Genomic DNA, 18668 nt, shown 5'->3' on the forward strand with positions numbered 1-18668 from the left:
GCAGAAGTGGAGTGTAGCCTACATGAACACATCGTTTTATCTCTATGGGTTGCTCTGATTTTTAACCTTCTACCTTCCTTAATCTTGGTGATGAAATAGTTAACACGATTGTTTGGAATGAGGCAGCTATCTTGTAACCAAGGAGAAGAGCAGGGACTTTACATACAACACAAGAAAAGTCGTCTCGTTAACTCCAAAACTTGGGGATTTCCGCGATGGTTATGGCGATAACCACGAAATCGGACATAAACATGTAATTCATTTTGATACGATTAAGGTTTTTTTTTTGTTGTTAGAATAAATATATAATTTATACAGTAGGAAGCTGTTGGAGCCTACTGTACATCGCTGCAGTTGTTCCACCAAGTGGTTCGGAAGGCCGAAAACGTGCTAACGGATCTGTCAAGACTGGGTAGGCTACAGCGATTCAAATGACGCCTATAACTTATTCTGCTGGTTTATTAACCCATTGACAGAAACAGATTCACAAAACTGTAATCGGACGTTAACGAAGTTGTGAGTTGTCGGTAAGTGTTTTTGCGATGACGCTCTAATTTTTTTGTTAAATGTTTGGGACTTGCCCATTTAATGTTGCCTTTGAGGTGACCGGTGATCTCATCGGAAACAAAGACTAACTTATTCAAGGCGGAGTAGGCAAGAACTGGGAACAAGTTGGAACAAGGCTAACATTAGCCTACTTGAACAGTTTTCGGAAACTTTTGACACGTATTAATATGTCTGGGATTCAACATGCCTCCAATCAGAGCATCAAGGCTTTTAAATCAAGTGAAGAGTATCTGTATGCAATGAAAGAAGATTTGGCAGAATGGTTAAAAGACTTGTACAACATCGACATTGATGTGAACAACATCCTTGAAGTTCTGGAGACAGGGGCCATCCTCTGCAATCACGCAAATAATGTGACAAAGGTAGCAGACGACTTTCTTCGCATGTATGGACGGATTCCGGGAATTCAGTTGCCATCATCTGGAGTTACATGCATTAACTCCGCACAACCATCAACTTTTCTCGCTCGAGACAACATATCCAATTTCATAAATTGGTGTCGCAAACAGATGGATATTCAAGGTAAGATAGACAAAATTAAACTAATAGTTTAATGTAATTAATTGTTTAAATATGTGTTGCGCTGTCATATGCCAACTTATTCTCTGCGAATGAGGTGAATTTTGACGGAATTGACACCAGATGGCGCAATTCAACACATTTTTATCTGAAAAGTATCTGATCAACTAAACATTAGGCTATTACACTGGCCTGGGGTGGGATAATGTAGCATGCCATTCTAATGTTGATGTTCAAGGTGTGTAAAACATGACCTGCCCTGGACAGTGTTTTTCTGCTTAACTTTTTAAACCTTTTCACAGAGGTCTTGATGTTTGAGACAGATGACCTTGTGCTGCGGAAGAATGAAAAGAACTTTGTTCTTTGCCTGCTTGAAGTGGCACGACGGGCATCTCGCTTCGGGATGGCAGCCCCGGTCCTTATCCAACTGGAGCAGGAGATTGAGGAAGAGATTAGGGAGGAAATGGACTTGCCCATGGAGCAGACTCCTCTGCCCAAACCCCAGAGGCGTTTAGCTAACATCCAGAATCTTGATGAGATGGTGACTTGACATTTGTTTTCTTATAGTTCATTTTACTTTTATGAACCTATAACTCTTATGCAGTTTTCATTCAGAAACCGTAAGAAACAGGTATGGTTTTGTTGAAAATAATAACACAGCGATAAAATAAAGTGGTGTAATGCTGTTGTAAATGAACATAAACAAGGTTTACATGTTGAATCAAAATGTTCATCAGCTGGGACAAGCATTGAAACACTTTTAAGGTGTTTTGAAATGTAGGTTATAACACTTACATTAGAGAGCTCTCCTTTGAAATGCCTCATCACTGTCTTGACCAATTTGATTTATACAACATTGTACTATCTATTCACATTCTTATGTGATAGGATGGTTTGGATGACTCATAGTCGTGAATGTCAGGGTTTCGTCCCTTGTTTGTTCTATGATATATTGTGAAATGTGTTTTCTGTCTCTCTCCTTTTTAAAACAATACAGGTCAGAGGCCTAATAAGCCGATGTACATGCCCTACCCAGTTTCCCATGATCAAGGTTTCAGAGGGAAAATACAAAGTGGGAGACTCGAACACCCTTATATTTGTACGGGTAAGTGACATGTCAATCTTTACTTGATTGCTCCATGGAAGTAGTCATACAATTAAATTGAGTAACCCTACTTGAATAAATTGTATACTAGAGATTTTGAATGCTTCAGAATATCATGGGCCATTTTCTTTTTCTACGTTAGCATTGTCTACTAATAAGAAATGGAGAAAATGAACCACCCTGATTAAAAATATGTTTCTCTGTATTTGTGCTTGTGTGTGTGTGTGTGTGTGTGTGTGTGTGTGTGTGTGTGTTTCCGTTGTTGTGTTTGTGTGTGTGTGTCCATTTATGTGTGTGCATGTGTCCATGTGTGTCTGCGTGTGTGAAGATCTTGCGGAATCATGTGATGGTGCGAGTGGGTGGGGGATGGGATACCTTGGAGCACTATCTGGACAAACACGACCCTTGCCGCTGCACGTCTCTCAGTAAGTCTATCTTGGTCAAGATGCCGATGCCCACCCAATACACTTTGTATGCTGTAAACATAAGCAGCGATGATGAATTATACAGAGGCCTATTTTTCATTAGTGTTTGTGATGCTATGTATGACTTGATGGTATTATCTTAGAGTATTCCTTCTGGGGAGCACAGGCAGAGAGTAGATGAATGATTGCACTTAGCCCAAACCATGTACGTCAGCAAAAAAAATGTGCTTGAAAATCTCAAGAGTCACAGTGACATCCTTCCTCCTCCTTGGCTGATGCACACAGAGTGACGTCACAGCCCGAACAACTTCCATCGATGTCATTGTTATACCCGAAGCTCATTGGCTGCTTAAATCTCGGTCAAGCATTACGAGCATGACATATTCCAGGATGCAAGCTAACTGAATAAATCATCAAGGAGGAGGGTTTTGTATGGTTTCCAAAACTCACAGGATGTGATGCTATTGATGCAGAAAATAGAATTTCAGCAAGAGTCAAGGAATGTCATTGTACTGAAGACGTTGTATTTAATTGGCACAAACGGAACTATTCATTATAAATCATTGCATAAATGTAAATGTATTACATATATATTCACTATGTAACGTCTCAATAATACTCTGATATGCTGGTTTGCTGTCCAATAAGCCAAGTAGCGCAACAATGACATGTCTGGTGAGTTTTTCCCCTGCAATCCATCACAGCAGATGGAGCTAGTCAGATAAGCATGGTGCCTGACCCATCTGTTAACCTGAGCTTCCTCTTCTGCCTCCACGCCAGGCCACAAGCTGGCCCAGCGCCCAGCCACCCCAGTGCAGCACGAGATCAAGACCCGCTTAGGCCCGGTTAGGGCGGACGGTCCGGCCGGAACCCCAGCGACGCTGCTGCTCAGCCGGGCTCAGTCCCCGCTGCAGCCCGTCGTCTGGAGCTCCCCCGGCGGCTCCGCCCGAGGCCTGAGGCCCGGTCCCAGTCCTGGTCCCGGTGGCGTTTCCGGTCCTGCTCCGAGCCCCTCCCGCTCCCCTGACCCTGGGCCGCGGCAGCCGAGAGGCACCTCCACCGGCAGGTAAGCGGAAAAGTGATGGACGAGCTGTCGTCCGGCTCATTGGCTTTACCTATACATGAAAAAATGGCCTGGCGAGCCCACGCGTCAGGCAATGTCTCAAATGTCTCAAGTGTGATAAACTGCGTTTGGGTGTTAAATCTTGATCTCAAAGAAGCCATGGATGTCATGGTTAGAATATATACATACAGTATATACATACATACACAACTTTTTGTGTCCTTAATATAACAGTGGAAATAATCAATCACTAAATGCCACTGAATACCACAGAACTGCTAAGCCCAGTTTGAGGTCAGTGAACCTATTATATAAATAATGCAGTCTGACCTTAAGAATCTGTTTTGCATGGGTAATTAGTGGTATAATTAAATTATAATTCGACAAAAGCCCAGGAAAAAACATTGCACTTCTATTTCTGTGCAGGCTCGATCAATCTTTTGCTCATTTACATATGAAAAATGTTTGATGGCATATCCATGTCAAAGTTACATTGGGCTAAAGTGCAGCTACTCCCAAATGGAATGACAAACAGAAGAGGCCTAGGGCACATCAAAACATTACGAGCTCTGAAACTTTACTGAATCTGCTCTTCACAGAAATATCTGAATCAAGCCTGTGCCTCCTGCATTTGTGATATGACAGTGCCGACCATTCTTTGTCAATCAGAATGCAAATGATGTTTGCCGTAACTATACTTTCATGTATTATTTACCAATCACATTTATTATTCATTGTGCAGCGTGTGTCATACCGGGGAAGTTAGTCAACCTTATGACATTTCATTATAATATGTGATCACAGCCAATCACTTGAGATCAGTCATTATAGTCATAATTACAAGAGTGATGATTGCCCAGGAACATTTGAAGTGGGGCAAGATAACCTAATGCAAAGCAGATCTAATTGCATTCTTTGGCCCTTGTGTTTGGGATCTAATTTCAGCATAGCTGAGTGTTTGCACGAAGCGGGCACATTATTGTAGAGAGCACATCATAGTATTTTGATATAATATAATTATGCCATTAAATCTAAATTTGAAACTGTGAGGCTAATCCCCCAAATCCCTTACCCTGTCACTGTCATTCAACATTTTGTGGAACATTTGAATTAAAATTCAAGATTCCAACACTTTAATTCAAATCCACACATGTCCCAAAATGAGTGATGCTTTCACATGGCAAGATGATATATTGACAAAACTCAATTTTATTGTGAAATATTTACATTATTTCATGCTATACATCATGTATCATTTCCACTTCAGCAGATGTCAATGTGACACACTTGTTTTTAGGGTAAAAAATTGAAAGTTGCCATTTTTTTATTTGAGAAGGAAAGACTTCTAGAAAAATAATCTATTGGAATATATAAAGCACAGCACACGTTCCAGTTGCAGAACGTATTCCTGTATAGACGTAAATTTACATTATGTTAAATGCATGTGACTGATGTTACGTCTTGATAAATGTAGGTAATCCGTCTTTTAGAGATATGACCATTTTTACAAAAACATCTGCACAGTATTGTTTCAACAATTGAGAATGGGCAGTAGTAGAGATATTTCATGAGGAAGATTCCATGCACATAAAACTATACATCTCTCATTTCGCTCATATTGCTAAAGACTATCCAGAGCTAAATTCAGTGGAATTGAGCCATATATTTTTTATCCGTTCTTGTGCTCTCAGGGAATTGGACCTTTGTCCTTGGGAGAGCAAAAGCCCTGTGATCGTAAATTACGGAGAGCTTATATACAGTATATTGGGTTTGGCGAATGATGGAACATTCATAAATCAGTGTTTTTATGGCTGCTGCTGTCTCACAGGCCTTTCGCTGTAGAAACACATGTAGTTTGATGTTCCCCTGGTATCTGAGCAACGGCGGTAACCTTGCTCCAGTTACGTAAGTGTCCATCAGGGCTTTAAAACTTTATCTCTGTGTGTCCTCCCAGATCACGTGGAAGAGCGTCCACACCCGTACGCAGACGTCTGTCGTCTGAAAGCAGAGACGACTCGGGTCTCGACGCGAGCACGAGGACGGGCCGAGAGGCCGTGCGCACGTCTCGGACGCCGAGACACACCAGCAGCTTGCCTCGCACGGCGTTTAGCCCTGCGGTCAACCGCGAGTCGCCACGGCCGCTGACCCCGCACGCTGTCGGCACCGCGAAGAGCCCGGGCGTCCAGCACATCACCGACGCCAGGCTAAATCAAACCGTCACCAAATCTCAGTTCGTCACGAAGCTTCGTCAGAGTGCAGCTAGCAGTGAGCTAAAACCTGGGGACGGCCAAAACACGTCCGACAGACAGAGGACACCAGGGCCAGTGAGAGCTTATACACCTGTTCAACAGCCAACCCCACAAAATATTCCCTCTATCATCAAACACACTGGCTCTGAAAACTGTCATAACTCACAGAGGTCCTCCAGCAGTTGTAGTTCAACTAAAGGACAGACTGTCGCTAGCGATGGATTGCCTCCAAGACCCTCTGCACAACTCAGGAAGAGCCTGCCTGGTAGTTTAGGAGAGAATACTCTTCAAAAGAGACTTGTACCCGATGAGCAGACGAGAGGCACACCAAACACTGTTACACACAGAAACGGACAGCATAGACGGAGTACGGCAAAACAGACTGTGTTAACTCCTGCAATTACGGTTGAGGCCTTACTCAACGACCAAAACAGCCAGCAGAGATCAAATATACCAAATACACACATGAGCACGGGAGAGCAACGTCCGGGTGGCCGTGGAGGGCTGGCGAGAAGCTGTCTCTTTACCCCACCGCCTATCAGTGCTGACCAGGAGGCCACCCTCTATCAGAGCCTGGAGCACGAGATCCTCTCTAATCTGCAGCAGCTGGGATTCAGCTTGGATTCTGATGACTGCAGCAGCAGCAGCTGCAGCGGCACGGCGGGGGAGAACGACAGTCAGCACTCCTCGCTGGGTCGACAGGCCGCCCAAGAGTTCTCCCGGCAGCCACCCACGGGCTCGGCGCTCCCGGGTGATTCGTCGTCTCGCCCGCAGCAAGAACGAGCGCCTCTCGCGTCCTCTTCCTCGGCGGCACCCGGTTCCCGCTCCGGCTCGAAGGACCTCCTCGGCGTTGACGGCGTGATGGACGAGCTGCGGCACGGCAGGCGGCCCCTGGAGAAGGTGTCGGTGGAGCGCTGGGTGAACACGCTGCCCTTCAGCTCCCGCAGGAGCCAGCCAGTGGCCGTCGCCGCCGTCTCAGCCGTCTCTGCTACCACGCCGGAGGCAGACCCGTCCCCTCCCAAGTCCAGCCAGTCCTGCGTCGCCGGTTCCTGGTCCTCCATGGGCTCCAGTCTGGAATCGAAGGAGAGGCCAGAGGTTGTGAGCGCGCCAGCCATGAGTCCGGCTACGGACGCCGGCGAGGTCGCCAGGGACTCCGACAGACAGAGGCGACCCCGGTCGGCGTCCTTCAGGCAACAGAGGAGGTCGCTGAAGAAACCGGAGAGGGTGCCGTCCATCTACAAGCTCAAATTGAAGCCCCACATACGTCCCAGGCAAGACAACCGGCCCGATCGCAAGCCGTCAAAGATCCCCAAACCCATATCCTCCCGGCGGAGCAGGGAAAGCGAAGAGGCGGGACTGGCCAATGATCGCACAGACAATGGGCTATCATGTGAGAGGAACCACAGGGCCAGCGGCAGACCACTCAGAAACAGATTGACGGACCTCAATTCCAGGAGCATCGGTCAGGCCTCTCCACATGAGGGTACACAGTGTCCAGCAGATGAGCTGGAGTCCTGGGTCTGAACGTTTGCATCTTTCTACATTTGTATCCAACACTCTTCATTTTGTACTGATATAAAAAAAAAAAAAAAATCACTCAGGTGAGATCCTGTCAACTGCTGATGCTGATGTTTTTGTACCTGAAAAAGACACGAGTCGAGTAGATACTTACAGAACAAGCTGTAGCACATAAATAATGTAAGCAAGGTAAATGGATTATCTGCCAATTTGCACAGGTTTCATGTTCACATGCAGTGTCATGCAAGAAATGCCACCTCTCAGTATCATTGCGTGATACCATTTTTTTTGACACAATGTAATTGCTTTCCCCTCCTTTTCCTCCTTTTTTCCACCAAAAAAAACCCCCACACAAACAAATAACCCTTAGAAGATTATGAAAACATAAATACAGTCTGTCTGGCACAACTCTGCGTGGTGACAGCATTGCTATGCTGGGGAGAGTCTGCTTTCATCAAGCCTCCCTTTTACCTGGCGAAGCAGCATCAAAGCACAAGGGAAGGAGAGAGAGGAAGGAAAGAGAGGATGTGAGACCTTATTACCGGTCACAGCCAGGCGGCATGTGGCTCTTAGAGCGCAGCCAGGACCACGGAGGAATCTGCTCTACAGAGGCAGAATATGTCGCTTTGCCCTGCCTTTTATGTTTTTTTTTTTATCTGAGCATATGCTGGTGTGTGAAATAAGAACTGTAAATCTTTCATTTTTGTCCCTCCTCTCTGTTCCTCAAACACAATCACTTGTCAACGTAATCACAGGGCCAGCTCTGTTTCAACAAAGGCCAATATGTCTCTGGTGGGGGGGTGATTACTCAGAAAATGTATGCCATATGTCTATGTCAGCGCACACATTTCTCTTTGATGATGAAAGTCGTCATTAAAATAATGATTACAGATATCTTGTGTAGTCCAGCTTGTGCTCAGTTTGGTTCCCCCTGGACTGAAAACTCTTCATGACTCCAGCACTCAGATACTGTCTCCTCTGTTCTCCCGACTACTTACAAGTCACCTTGTGCGCAAGTGTTTGGCACTTGCTGCTTGCAGATTTATAAATAACTTCTGGCATAAGTCAGGGGCGCTATAAATAGCAACAGAGCAGCAGCTTGCCACACCACGCCAGCTGTGCTTGGTCTGATCACTCCTGCATCTCCGCGTTGCCACCCCCTGTCCAACCCCACCTCTGTCCACATCCACCCGCATTATGTATACATACAAACACCCCTCCCCTTAACATCCACCCGCACATAATACATACACACACCCTTCCTCTTAACAGCCACCCGCACATATACATACACACACACACACCTCCTCTTAACATCCACCCGTACAAATACATACACACACACACACACACACACACACACACACACACCGTAATCTGTTAATATCCACCCGCACATTTACATACACACACCCTAATCTGTCAACATCCAGACACACATACATACACCCCACCAGCTCCTACATGCTGATAATTAATACAGAATGATAGATTTTTCTGCAAGCCAGGCACAACTCAGTAGATTTAAAGTCCACACATCTTAACCTTGAGATTAAGGGCATGATCTATCTCTAATATGCATACACAATTAAACTGAGACATGACTGCAGGTTTTGTCAGTACATTATACACACCTTTAAACACAGCTCGACTTTTTTCAAAGTCAAATCATTTGTACCCACGTTTCAAAAATCAACTGTGAATCATTTCACATTTCAAGAATGCACTTTATTTATGGATTAGATGGTGTTGGTGCCATTCTGTGGATTCTTTGCCGTTTCTGGATGAGTCTAAATGAGAAGGTCACTCTTCAAAATTTAAACAATACTCAAGGTCATTATAAAAAACCACGTCAGCTTTACCCCAAGAATTGGACAAAGATAATAACAGTGTGTCTTAACCCCACAATCCTATTCTACGTTCTACACTGAAAACCATATGCCCTTATTGCAAAGTATATACTGTGTGAGGTGGATGCCTCCCTTAAGACAGACAGTACAAAATGAAAGATATTCCCTGCTATCACACCTTACATTTTGAGGCTGAGGTGTAGCCACACGCTCATTTTTCTTGACACAGAGTGAACATGTACTTCCAGGGCAAGTCAAATCAATATTTTTAGGTTGATCTCACAAGTCTCTGTCTGCTTCGCTTCATTAGCATGCTGTCAACACACGCATGCACAACACCGCCACGGATGCCTCTGATTTAACACCACACACCTCTCACTGAAAACACACACACACACACACACACACACCACTATTTCCACTAAAGAGCGAGTGCCCTGTCATCTCAGGGGTCTTTTAACGCCTGAGTCTCCAGCAAAACATTTCATAATGAACAGAGAAGATTAGAAACGGGTAACTGGAAACAATCTCAGTAGGCTATTTGGAGTAGAATGGGGGATGTTCCACTAGCATATCTCATTAAACAAGTAGTGCATTTTTAGTAACCACATAGCCCCAGCTGAAAGAAATACTAAAGACCTGAAAAGGGGCTGGGAAACATTTACTCATTCTCTCAAATTGAATTGGAAATATGAATAGAATATTCAAATAACATAGGCCTACCCATGGGCAGATTTGGTGCAAATGCATATTTTGATTATAAACTACAATGGGATCCAGATTTGACCTGGTGGTGAGTTGCCTGATATCACAATCCCCTAAAGCTATGGATATTGTGCATATGACTAACAAAAGGAAGCATTTCTTCATGTTGAATCAGGATAAAATAAAATACGGAGGGTGGTCGATAATAGGTTGCAGTATGCCCTCTGACGTAGGTGTTGTTGCTCTAGGAAGCAATTAAGATTTTCTCCGATAACTTCTGCATACATTGAATAACCTTTGGTAATGAACCCCTTGTAACATGTCCCACCGAGTTCGAATCATAGCATTTATCAAACAGACATCCTCTGCAAAAAGCGCGGACACATGCAAAAGAAATGCCATAGAAATCGTTCACAGAGTTTAACCAGTCGGCAGAGGGAGAAAGTACTGTGCTCATTAGAGCTGGAAGATCTGTTTACTTGGACAAGCAATCAACAGAAGACAGCTCCTTAACCCTAGTCAGATGAATTATTCAGATGATTGCACTGCATTATCGCCGTTGTGGTGTGATGACTGTCATTATTTTTGAGGCTTGCGCCACATCACCAGTGGTCTGTTTCTGTTTTCTTTACAAATGCACAAAAAAAAACACATACAAGATGGACTTGGATAAGAAGCTATAGATGTTTCCTTCTTGGCTTGGCAGACCGTTTTGCTGTGGTTAGTATCCACTGCTCCGAAGAAGATAGATCTCTAAGGGAGCATGGCGTAGGGGGAACGGGGGACGTGGGAGGCAATGCTGGTCACATGAGAGCGCAACGTTCCCTCCGAAGCGCCCGCTGGAAGCGAATGGTGGCGTGGATATGTTTGCAGCGGGCACAGCCGACGCTCCGCAGAGCCTCGCCGAACAGGAGCAACACGTGCCAGTTGAATTTGGCCGAACATTCCACGTAGCCGCACTTCCAGGTTTTGCGCACCAGATCTGACACGTTGTGGCGCGGAATGCATCGACCGCGCTGCAGGTCCCGTTTGTTCCCCACGATCAGAATGGGCACTTCGGCGGTGCCAAGCACCCTGTGCATGCACACACACACACACACACACACACACACACAGAGAGAGAGAGAGAGACACATACAGAAAAATGTGAGAACACATCAAACGTCTTGCGCGTTATTCCCTATGCATTTGACTATCTGAAATAAGACAGAGCTCTGCACCCTCTCAAGCACATTCAATGATCTCCCCTATTCTCTCATATAGAGCGGGAACACAAGCACGCTCTTTCTGCGTTGTTGCCCATGTATTGTGTGAATGGAATATTAACTCATAGACCTTGCGTTACCGTTGCCAACAGTTCTCCCTTAACATGTTGCCATTGGAAAAAAATATCCCTGCTTTTCGGTATGAGGAGAGTAACAAGTCAATGGTAACCCCCATTATTGCACAACTGCAGTCCAACAGCTGGTTAAATGTAGCCTAGGCTATAATGATGTTGCTATTTAATTACACGTTGGTGACATAAAGGCCTCCATTAGCTTAGGCTGCAGTTCCATAACCGAGTTAGGTTAAACAGTAGCCTAAGTGATTGACTGCAGGCTGACTCCTGCATTTTAGAACATTGACTCGGCAATCAGAGTGCCATTTAAGCTCTTTAGACGTTTCCCCGTGATGCGAGCCTCTGTCAGTTTGGGTGCAGAGTCGGGGTCTTGGGGAGTGGAGCATGTGACAGGAGTCGAAGGGGCGTTCACCGGCCATCCATCACTGCCTGCCTCGAGGTCCGCATTCCCCTGACCCGGTTTGCGGTAGCGCTCAGATTGCCACCTGGGAAGCTACAACATCCCACTCAGCCATGGAATAACACTGTCCTCTGTGCCTACAGCGTGGAGGTGAATTGCGTTGAGGCACAAGACGTTCTCGGGAAAACACAATATAGTAATTTGTTGGCAGGCACTGACTGTCCCCATCACATGAGTCCAAGTTATCTGTGCTTCATCAGAAAATGCAGCTAATTGCCCGTGATGGGTTTCTCCACACTGATAACGGAATTGCGCACTCGTGAATCGATGGCGAGTTAGGTGGACTGAACCATATTGGCCAGCAGATCGATAAAACATGAGCATCTGTCACCAAAACCGCCGCCTGCTCTCACACCGAGGCAGCCGGGCCTTGACGCAATCACAGGATGACAGCTGACGCCATCGCTCACGATCAATCTCGCTGCCGCTGACAAGTACATCTCTCGCCCCCACCACCAATCTCTCTCTCTCTCTCTCTCTCTCTATCTCTCCAAATCAAGCGACCGTGCCCGTCCCACTCGGTATGACCAGCCAGCCAATTTGCAATCAGTCTCGAAGGTCTGGCTACGCTGGCGGCTGATGACGCCTCTTGTTCCCTTGAAGCATCACTGTCGCAAAGCTCAAGTTCTTGAGGCACCAAATTGGGCTTTGAGATATTCAGACATATTCTGCTTCAACCCATGTGTGCAGCTCTCATTTGGTTCAGCATAGTACAAAAAGACCCAAAGGAAAGTTGTTATTCGTGGTCACATCTGATTTTGTTTTCCCAGTCTGTAGGCTATGTCACTGAGTTGATAACATGAAACAATGTAATATTAACACAGATCTCTTCTATGTTATTACAGTAGCCTATCTAACAGTATTTGTTTTTCAACAGATCTCAACAAAGTTTTCCCAAACATCTACAATGAAAATGCAAAAGAAAAAACCTAGATTACCATAGATTCCACTCTTAGATTACATTGCAAAAGTTCCCCACACTGATTACCGTGATACGCACTGAAACACAGCCAATCGTAAATATATTTAGGAACTCATTAACAGATGAATCAGACAAGACAATCAGACAATCCTATTTCATTTCCACTATTGCCATGTTGGTCACAGGCAAACAAGGCTGTCTCAAAGTAGATTAGATCACGTCACAAACGAGCTCTAATAGTCCTGGACAGGAAATTACATCAATATCACCATTGTGATAAAACGCTACTTGTTGTAATAATAACATGTTAAGCTTTGAATTGTAGTATTGTATTCAGACATGCATCATGTGATTATCCCCAACGCTCCACCTTTGAGGAGATTTGTCCAACCCAAGTCCACTGTAAGGGGAGCCTGCAGTCAGTCTCCTTTAAAAATGCCACATGCTTTCAAATAAACCGAAATCTTGCAGCGATTTTTCTCTCATGACTTGAAAAAAAGGATTTTGAGTAGGCTACTCTTGTAGTCAGTATTGAGTACTCTCTTGTCAGCATTAATCTCACTTGAGACTTCATAAGCATGGCTGCTTCTTGTGCACACATGCACATAACATTTTGACATGTACAGTACCCTCCAGAATTATTGGCACCCTTGGTAAAAGTTGACTAAAAATAGGTCTAAAAAATAATCTTTAGGTGATTTATTGTACTCCCACAATGAAAACAATGAGGAAAAATACACCCTGCAAGGGAAGCAAATTTATTCTGAGAAAAAGGAAAATCTCATAAAGAAATAAATGTTTTTAATAAAAACATGTCACTCACAATTATTGGCACCCCTACTTGTAATACCTTCTTAAACCTCCCTTTGTCAATAAAACAGCATGTAATATTCTTCTCTGACACCCCATAAAGATTGAGAATACAAAGTAAGGGATTTAAGACCATTCATCTTTACAAAACCTCCCCAGATCGTCCAGATTGCTAGGTCCACACTTGTGCATTCTTCTCGTTGACTCATCCCACTGTTTTTCTATGGAGTTTAGATCAGGGGACTGCTATGGCAATGTCTGAAGCTTGATTTTGTGTTCAGTAAACCATATTTGTTTTGATCTGTGCATTTGTTTTGGTTCATTGACCTGATGAATGATCCAATCATGACCAACTTTTAGGGCCTTGGCAGAGATTGTTTGATTTCCTTTGAAAATGTTCAGGTTTTTCTTGGTGTTCATGATGCCATGCACCTTAATTAGGTTCCCAAGGCCTTTGGGAATTAAAACAGCCCCACAATAGCACAGCCCCTCCACCATAATTCTGATTAGGCATGGGGTTCTTTTTAGTATAGTCATTCTTCTATGTATGCCAAAGACACCTTAAGTGTTTTTAGCAAAAGAGCATAATTTTATTTTCATCTGACAATAGACCACACTCCCAGACATGTCATGGTACCATTCAGTAATTCCTGCCATTTACATTGTTCATTAAATGACTCTACTGGCTTTAACCTGACATGCTGTATAAATAATCTATTAGCAGTGAGGTCACTTTTGAAGATTTTTTGGGGGGACTTGGTGACCCCAAGATGACAGCTTTGTCTGTAACTCTCAACAGTGGTTCTTATGGATTTTTTTGCCTATCATACCATCCTCCATACTGTGCGTGGGAGCAAAATAGCCATGGGTCTTTGTCCAAGCATGTTTGCCACATTTCCAGATGATTAGAACCTTTTATTCATCATTTTAACTGGAAATATAGGCATTTTCAACAAAATACCTAGTTTCCATAGACATTCTCTTACTTACAAATGTCAACACAATTTCTTTTTATTTCAATTTAGTGTATTCTCTTGTCTCTCCAATGTTGAAAAATGACTAGAGGATTTAGCCTCTGAGTGACTTCATTTTCATACCATAGTGATAAGAACGTCATGAACTACTTCTGAAAGTTCACAGACACTCTGATTTACTTTAAAACGTTGCATTTACATAGGAAAATGCTCCTGTTAAATATTGTACGTAATATGTTTCAGGGGTGCCAATAATTGTGAGCAAGCTGTTTTTGTTAAAAATATTTATTTCTTTATGAGATTTTCCTTTTTATCAGAATAAATTTGCTTGCCTTGCAGGGTATATTTTTCCACATTGTTTTCATTGTGGGAGTACAATAAATCACCTAAAGATTATTTTTATACCTATTTTTAGTCAACTTTTACCAAGGGTGCCAATAATTCTGGAGGGTACTGTATGCTATGTTGTATTTATCAGTGTGTGTGTGTGTGTGTGTGTGTGTGTGTGTGTGTGTGTGTGTGTGTGTGTGTGTGTGTGATGTGATATTTCAATTGCATCTTATTGTTATTCACCTGCCCTGAGACAGCAGATGGAAATTAGGAGCTAAATCTGGTAGAAAGCATCTTTCCCTCTTATGTGATTAATGCATTTCAGACTAACTTAACTTAAACTAAAAAAAAACCCATGACCCTGCAGTCTGTGTTCTGATGTTACGCTGTTGCTGGTTTGAATTCAAATGATACATATCTGCTGAGTTACATAATGATAACAGTAGCTGGTCTTTTTAAAAGAAATCAATTGGGTTAGACAGGCAGGTGGTGTGTGTGTGTGAGAGAGAGAGAAAGAAAGAGACAAAGAGATAGAGAGAAAGAGAGAGAGAGACAGAGAGAGAGAGACAGAGAGAGAGAGAGAGAGACAGAGAGAGTGAGAGAGAGAGAGAGAGAGAGAGAGAGGGGGACATTGATGGAGTGAGGGGAGTGCTTTTGGTATTCTAGGCTTGTACCTGGTCTCTAAGATTTGTTGGCGCATAGTCTTGACGTACTCGAAGCTGTCAAAGCAGCAGATGTCATAAACCAGGATGTAGACGTGAGCACTGCGAATGCCTCGACAGCAGGTGTCGGTCCACTCCTACAGAGACGCCACAGGAGAGATACATTTAACACGATAGAAACAATAAAATAGCCATTCACACATCAAAGCAAAAGTGTTTGTAAAAACCGAGAAATTCTTATTAGTGATTCCAACAGAACATCAGTCAACTTTTGACATAGCCTACAAGAATGAAGAAAAAAGGAACAAGAAACAGTTTCAAGAAAAAAAAACTGAGTAAAAGATAAAACAATTACTAACTGTGTACATAGTTGAACAAACAAAACAAAACAAAACTATATATACTGTATGTATGTGTGTAAAATCATCTTGGCCATTCACAACAGACTATTATGGAATATGAATCAACGGTAGTACAAATCAACCCAAACATCAAAGCCAAATGTAACTGTCCCATCTGCTCTGAGTTAAGAAACCGGTCCGTACTTTAACCCCAGTGACCATGGCGCTGAGCAAGCAGCCTATTTTTACCACTCCCATCAACAGATCTACTTGTAAGTTTACTGTGCGAAGACAGATAGAGGGCACTACAACGCTCACACACTTTCTAGAGCAGAACACATCCCTAAGCCAGCCTGGGCTAATAGGCCCGCTGAAATCTGAGGTTATAGAAAAAAGACGAAATGCAAAAAAAAAAAATAAGGCTCAGCGGGGAGTCATTCATTGCTTTTAAAGGGCAATTCAGCCCAATTAAATCTCATATCTACCCAGAACAGACATGGGCAAATTTAGCAGATGCAGAAAACGAGACGTCAGCATGGTCTAATTTGGGTGATGTCTGGACAGACCTGTAAAGCCTGCACTCGGGTCAGCGTAGTCACGGAGATTGTGTCTGGGGTATCTGGGATATCTGAGCCTGCTGAATTATAGTGTGTGACAGACTGAATAAGTGTGTGACAGACTGTCCTGGGGTGCCAGAGTTCATGTGAATTCACCTGATGTGTGTGTGTGTGTGTGTGTGTGAGAGAGAAAAGAGATGCAGTGTGTGTTTGCGTGTGTGTGTGTGTGAGAGAGAGAGAGAAGGGGGGGGGGGGTGTATGTGTGTGTGTGTGTGTGTGTGTGAGAGAGAGAGAGAGAGAGAAGGGTGTGTATGTGTGTGAGAGAGAAAGTGCATCTGAGTGTGTGAGAAAGAGAGAGAACCTGTTTGTGTGTGTGTGTGTGTGTGTGTGTGTGAGACAGAGAGAGGGAGTGAGAGAGTGTGAGTGAGAAAGAGAAAGTGTGTGTATGAGTGTTCACTGTATGTGTATGTGAGAGAGAGTCTGTGTGTGTGTGTGTGTGTGTGTGTGTGTGTGTGTGTGTGTGTGTCAGTGAGTGCAAAACGGCACCATTAGGTGTGGGGCCGTACCTGCAGAGTGCTTCCAGGAAAGCTGGTGATGGCCGGGTAGTCTGTGATCTGCAGGTCGTGCACGTGCCCGTTGAGCACCGCGGCCGACAGGTGCACCTTGCGGCTGTGCCCTGGCGCCGGCGTCTCGCTGTAGTCATCGCGGAGGAAGCGCTGCACGATGGCCGTCTTGCCCACCCCCTGGGCGCCCAGCACCGCGATCCGGAACGGAGGGTGCATCTCGCCACTTCCACCTCTCCCTCGGTTGCCCGTCCCACCCTCCCTGTTCTCGCAAACTGCTGGCCAGTGCATTTAGCAGGGCGCCTAGGTACCGCATAGTCTTGCCGGGGGCAGAAAAGGCTGAGCTCTGGACGGCGTAGTCCCATTCACAGGCCAGCAGCCCTGGGGACACTGGCAGAGTGGAGGAGGAGACAGGTCAGATGCAGGCTACTTAAGTGCACAAGAATTACCATGACAACATAAGTGGTTTTACTGAACGTATATTGACAAAGGCATATGGCAAATATTGCAAGGCTTATGGAAAATAAAGCTGAAGACAAAAGAAAGAGTCTTATCAATCATATTACTCATATGACTAGGAGGCCATGAGTGATCAGTCTGATTTGAGTTAGGCTACTATACGTGTATAACTTACAGCCAGCTCTACATAGCCTACTTCTCATACTTACTAAATCTAATATCAGTCCCATTTCATGGACATCTGTGAAACAATTCACGTATTTGGCAAGAGTAACAGAATTCTCACTGGACATCAGCACATAGACAAAAAAGTATCATTATGAGCACTTTGAAGTAGCCTTTGTGATAAGATGACGTGTAACGAGTCACTTTATACTTACTTAGCTAAAGATCTTGGAGGTAGGCAAACATTTTAAATAGGGTGAATGAACTGAAGTAGAGCAAGGATATTCTTAGACTGTGCCAGATCTATACGCTTTACAATCTGATTTAGTTTATGCCTTTCAGCTCTGGATAGCATGGCTACGCAAATGAGTAAAATAAGCCAAGCTTTCCCATGCATCTAAGGATAATTGGGAACCGGGTCTCACTGCATGACCAACTGTACAAAAATACGAACAACTAACTATCCTTACAATGCTGGTATTTAGGGTGGAACATATAAAATGTACATATATACATACAAAGAAACATATGGCTTAATACTGAAACAAATGCATGTCACTGTGTTAATGCAACACCACCATAAGCATAGTAAATGATTAACAAGATGAAAACAAGACGCTTTGGACATCATTGAAGGCGCATTCTCCCTGCTCTTACCTTACGCGCAGGTAGAACGTTAGACTCGATGAGATGTGTGGGAAGCTGACCATCGCGAATACACCTGAGCCCTTGACGTGACAGAAAAGCCGAGTTTCACGAGTTTTCGGTTATCTAGTTCCTCTCGAGTAGACTACGTGATACCCAGGTGGCTGCAGCGGAGTGTCCTGAAGGAACATCCTTCTCTCCAACGCGAGGAACCCCTCAGACATCACACGGTCAAAGCGCCCGTTGGATAAGCCGAGCGAAAATCAATGCGTGCGTGCAATGCCGCTCTCGCATCCTTTTCGTCACATTTGCTGCAACCTTGACCAAGAGGTCAAGCGTGCGTTTAGGTTCTTAAAGTATTTACGAAACATGTTCACACCTTTGGGGTGAAAATGCATGCAGGACACACAATCGAACAGTAGGCTATGTTGAGAAACATGAAC

At 44.2% G+C, this 18668-nt stretch overlaps 2 protein-coding genes across 2 annotated transcripts; one reads left to right on the forward strand and one right to left on the reverse strand.

Moving 5' to 3' along the window:
• Positions 1-186: 186 nt before the first annotated feature.
• LOC134079961 (GAS2-like protein 2A) lies at positions 187-8276 on the forward strand. The gene is made up of 6 exons (XM_062536127.1): positions 187-1089; positions 1389-1627; positions 2084-2191; positions 2520-2616; positions 3397-3679; positions 5631-8276. The coding sequence occupies exons 1-6, from the start codon at positions 735-737 to the stop codon at positions 7447-7449; spliced, it is 2901 nt and encodes a 966-aa protein (XP_062392111.1). The 5' UTR covers positions 187-734; the 3' UTR covers positions 7450-8276.
• Positions 8277-10612: 2336 nt separating this feature from the next.
• On the reverse strand, positions 10613-17181 carry LOC134079962 (ras-like protein family member 10B). The gene is made up of 3 exons (XM_062536128.1): positions 16960-17181; positions 15508-15632; positions 10613-11072 (listed from the first exon to the last, which is right to left on the reverse strand). Exons 1-3 carry the CDS (start codon positions 17173-17175, stop codon positions 10802-10804), a joined length of 612 nt encoding a protein of 203 aa, XP_062392112.1. The 5' UTR covers positions 17176-17181; the 3' UTR covers positions 10613-10801.
• Positions 17182-18668: the final 1487 nt, after the last annotated feature.

The sequence above is a fragment of the Sardina pilchardus genome, chromosome 5, assembly GCF_963854185.1.
Source record: "Sardina pilchardus chromosome 5, fSarPil1.1, whole genome shotgun sequence".
Taxonomy (NCBI): Eukaryota; Metazoa; Chordata; class Actinopteri; order Clupeiformes; family Clupeidae; genus Sardina; species Sardina pilchardus.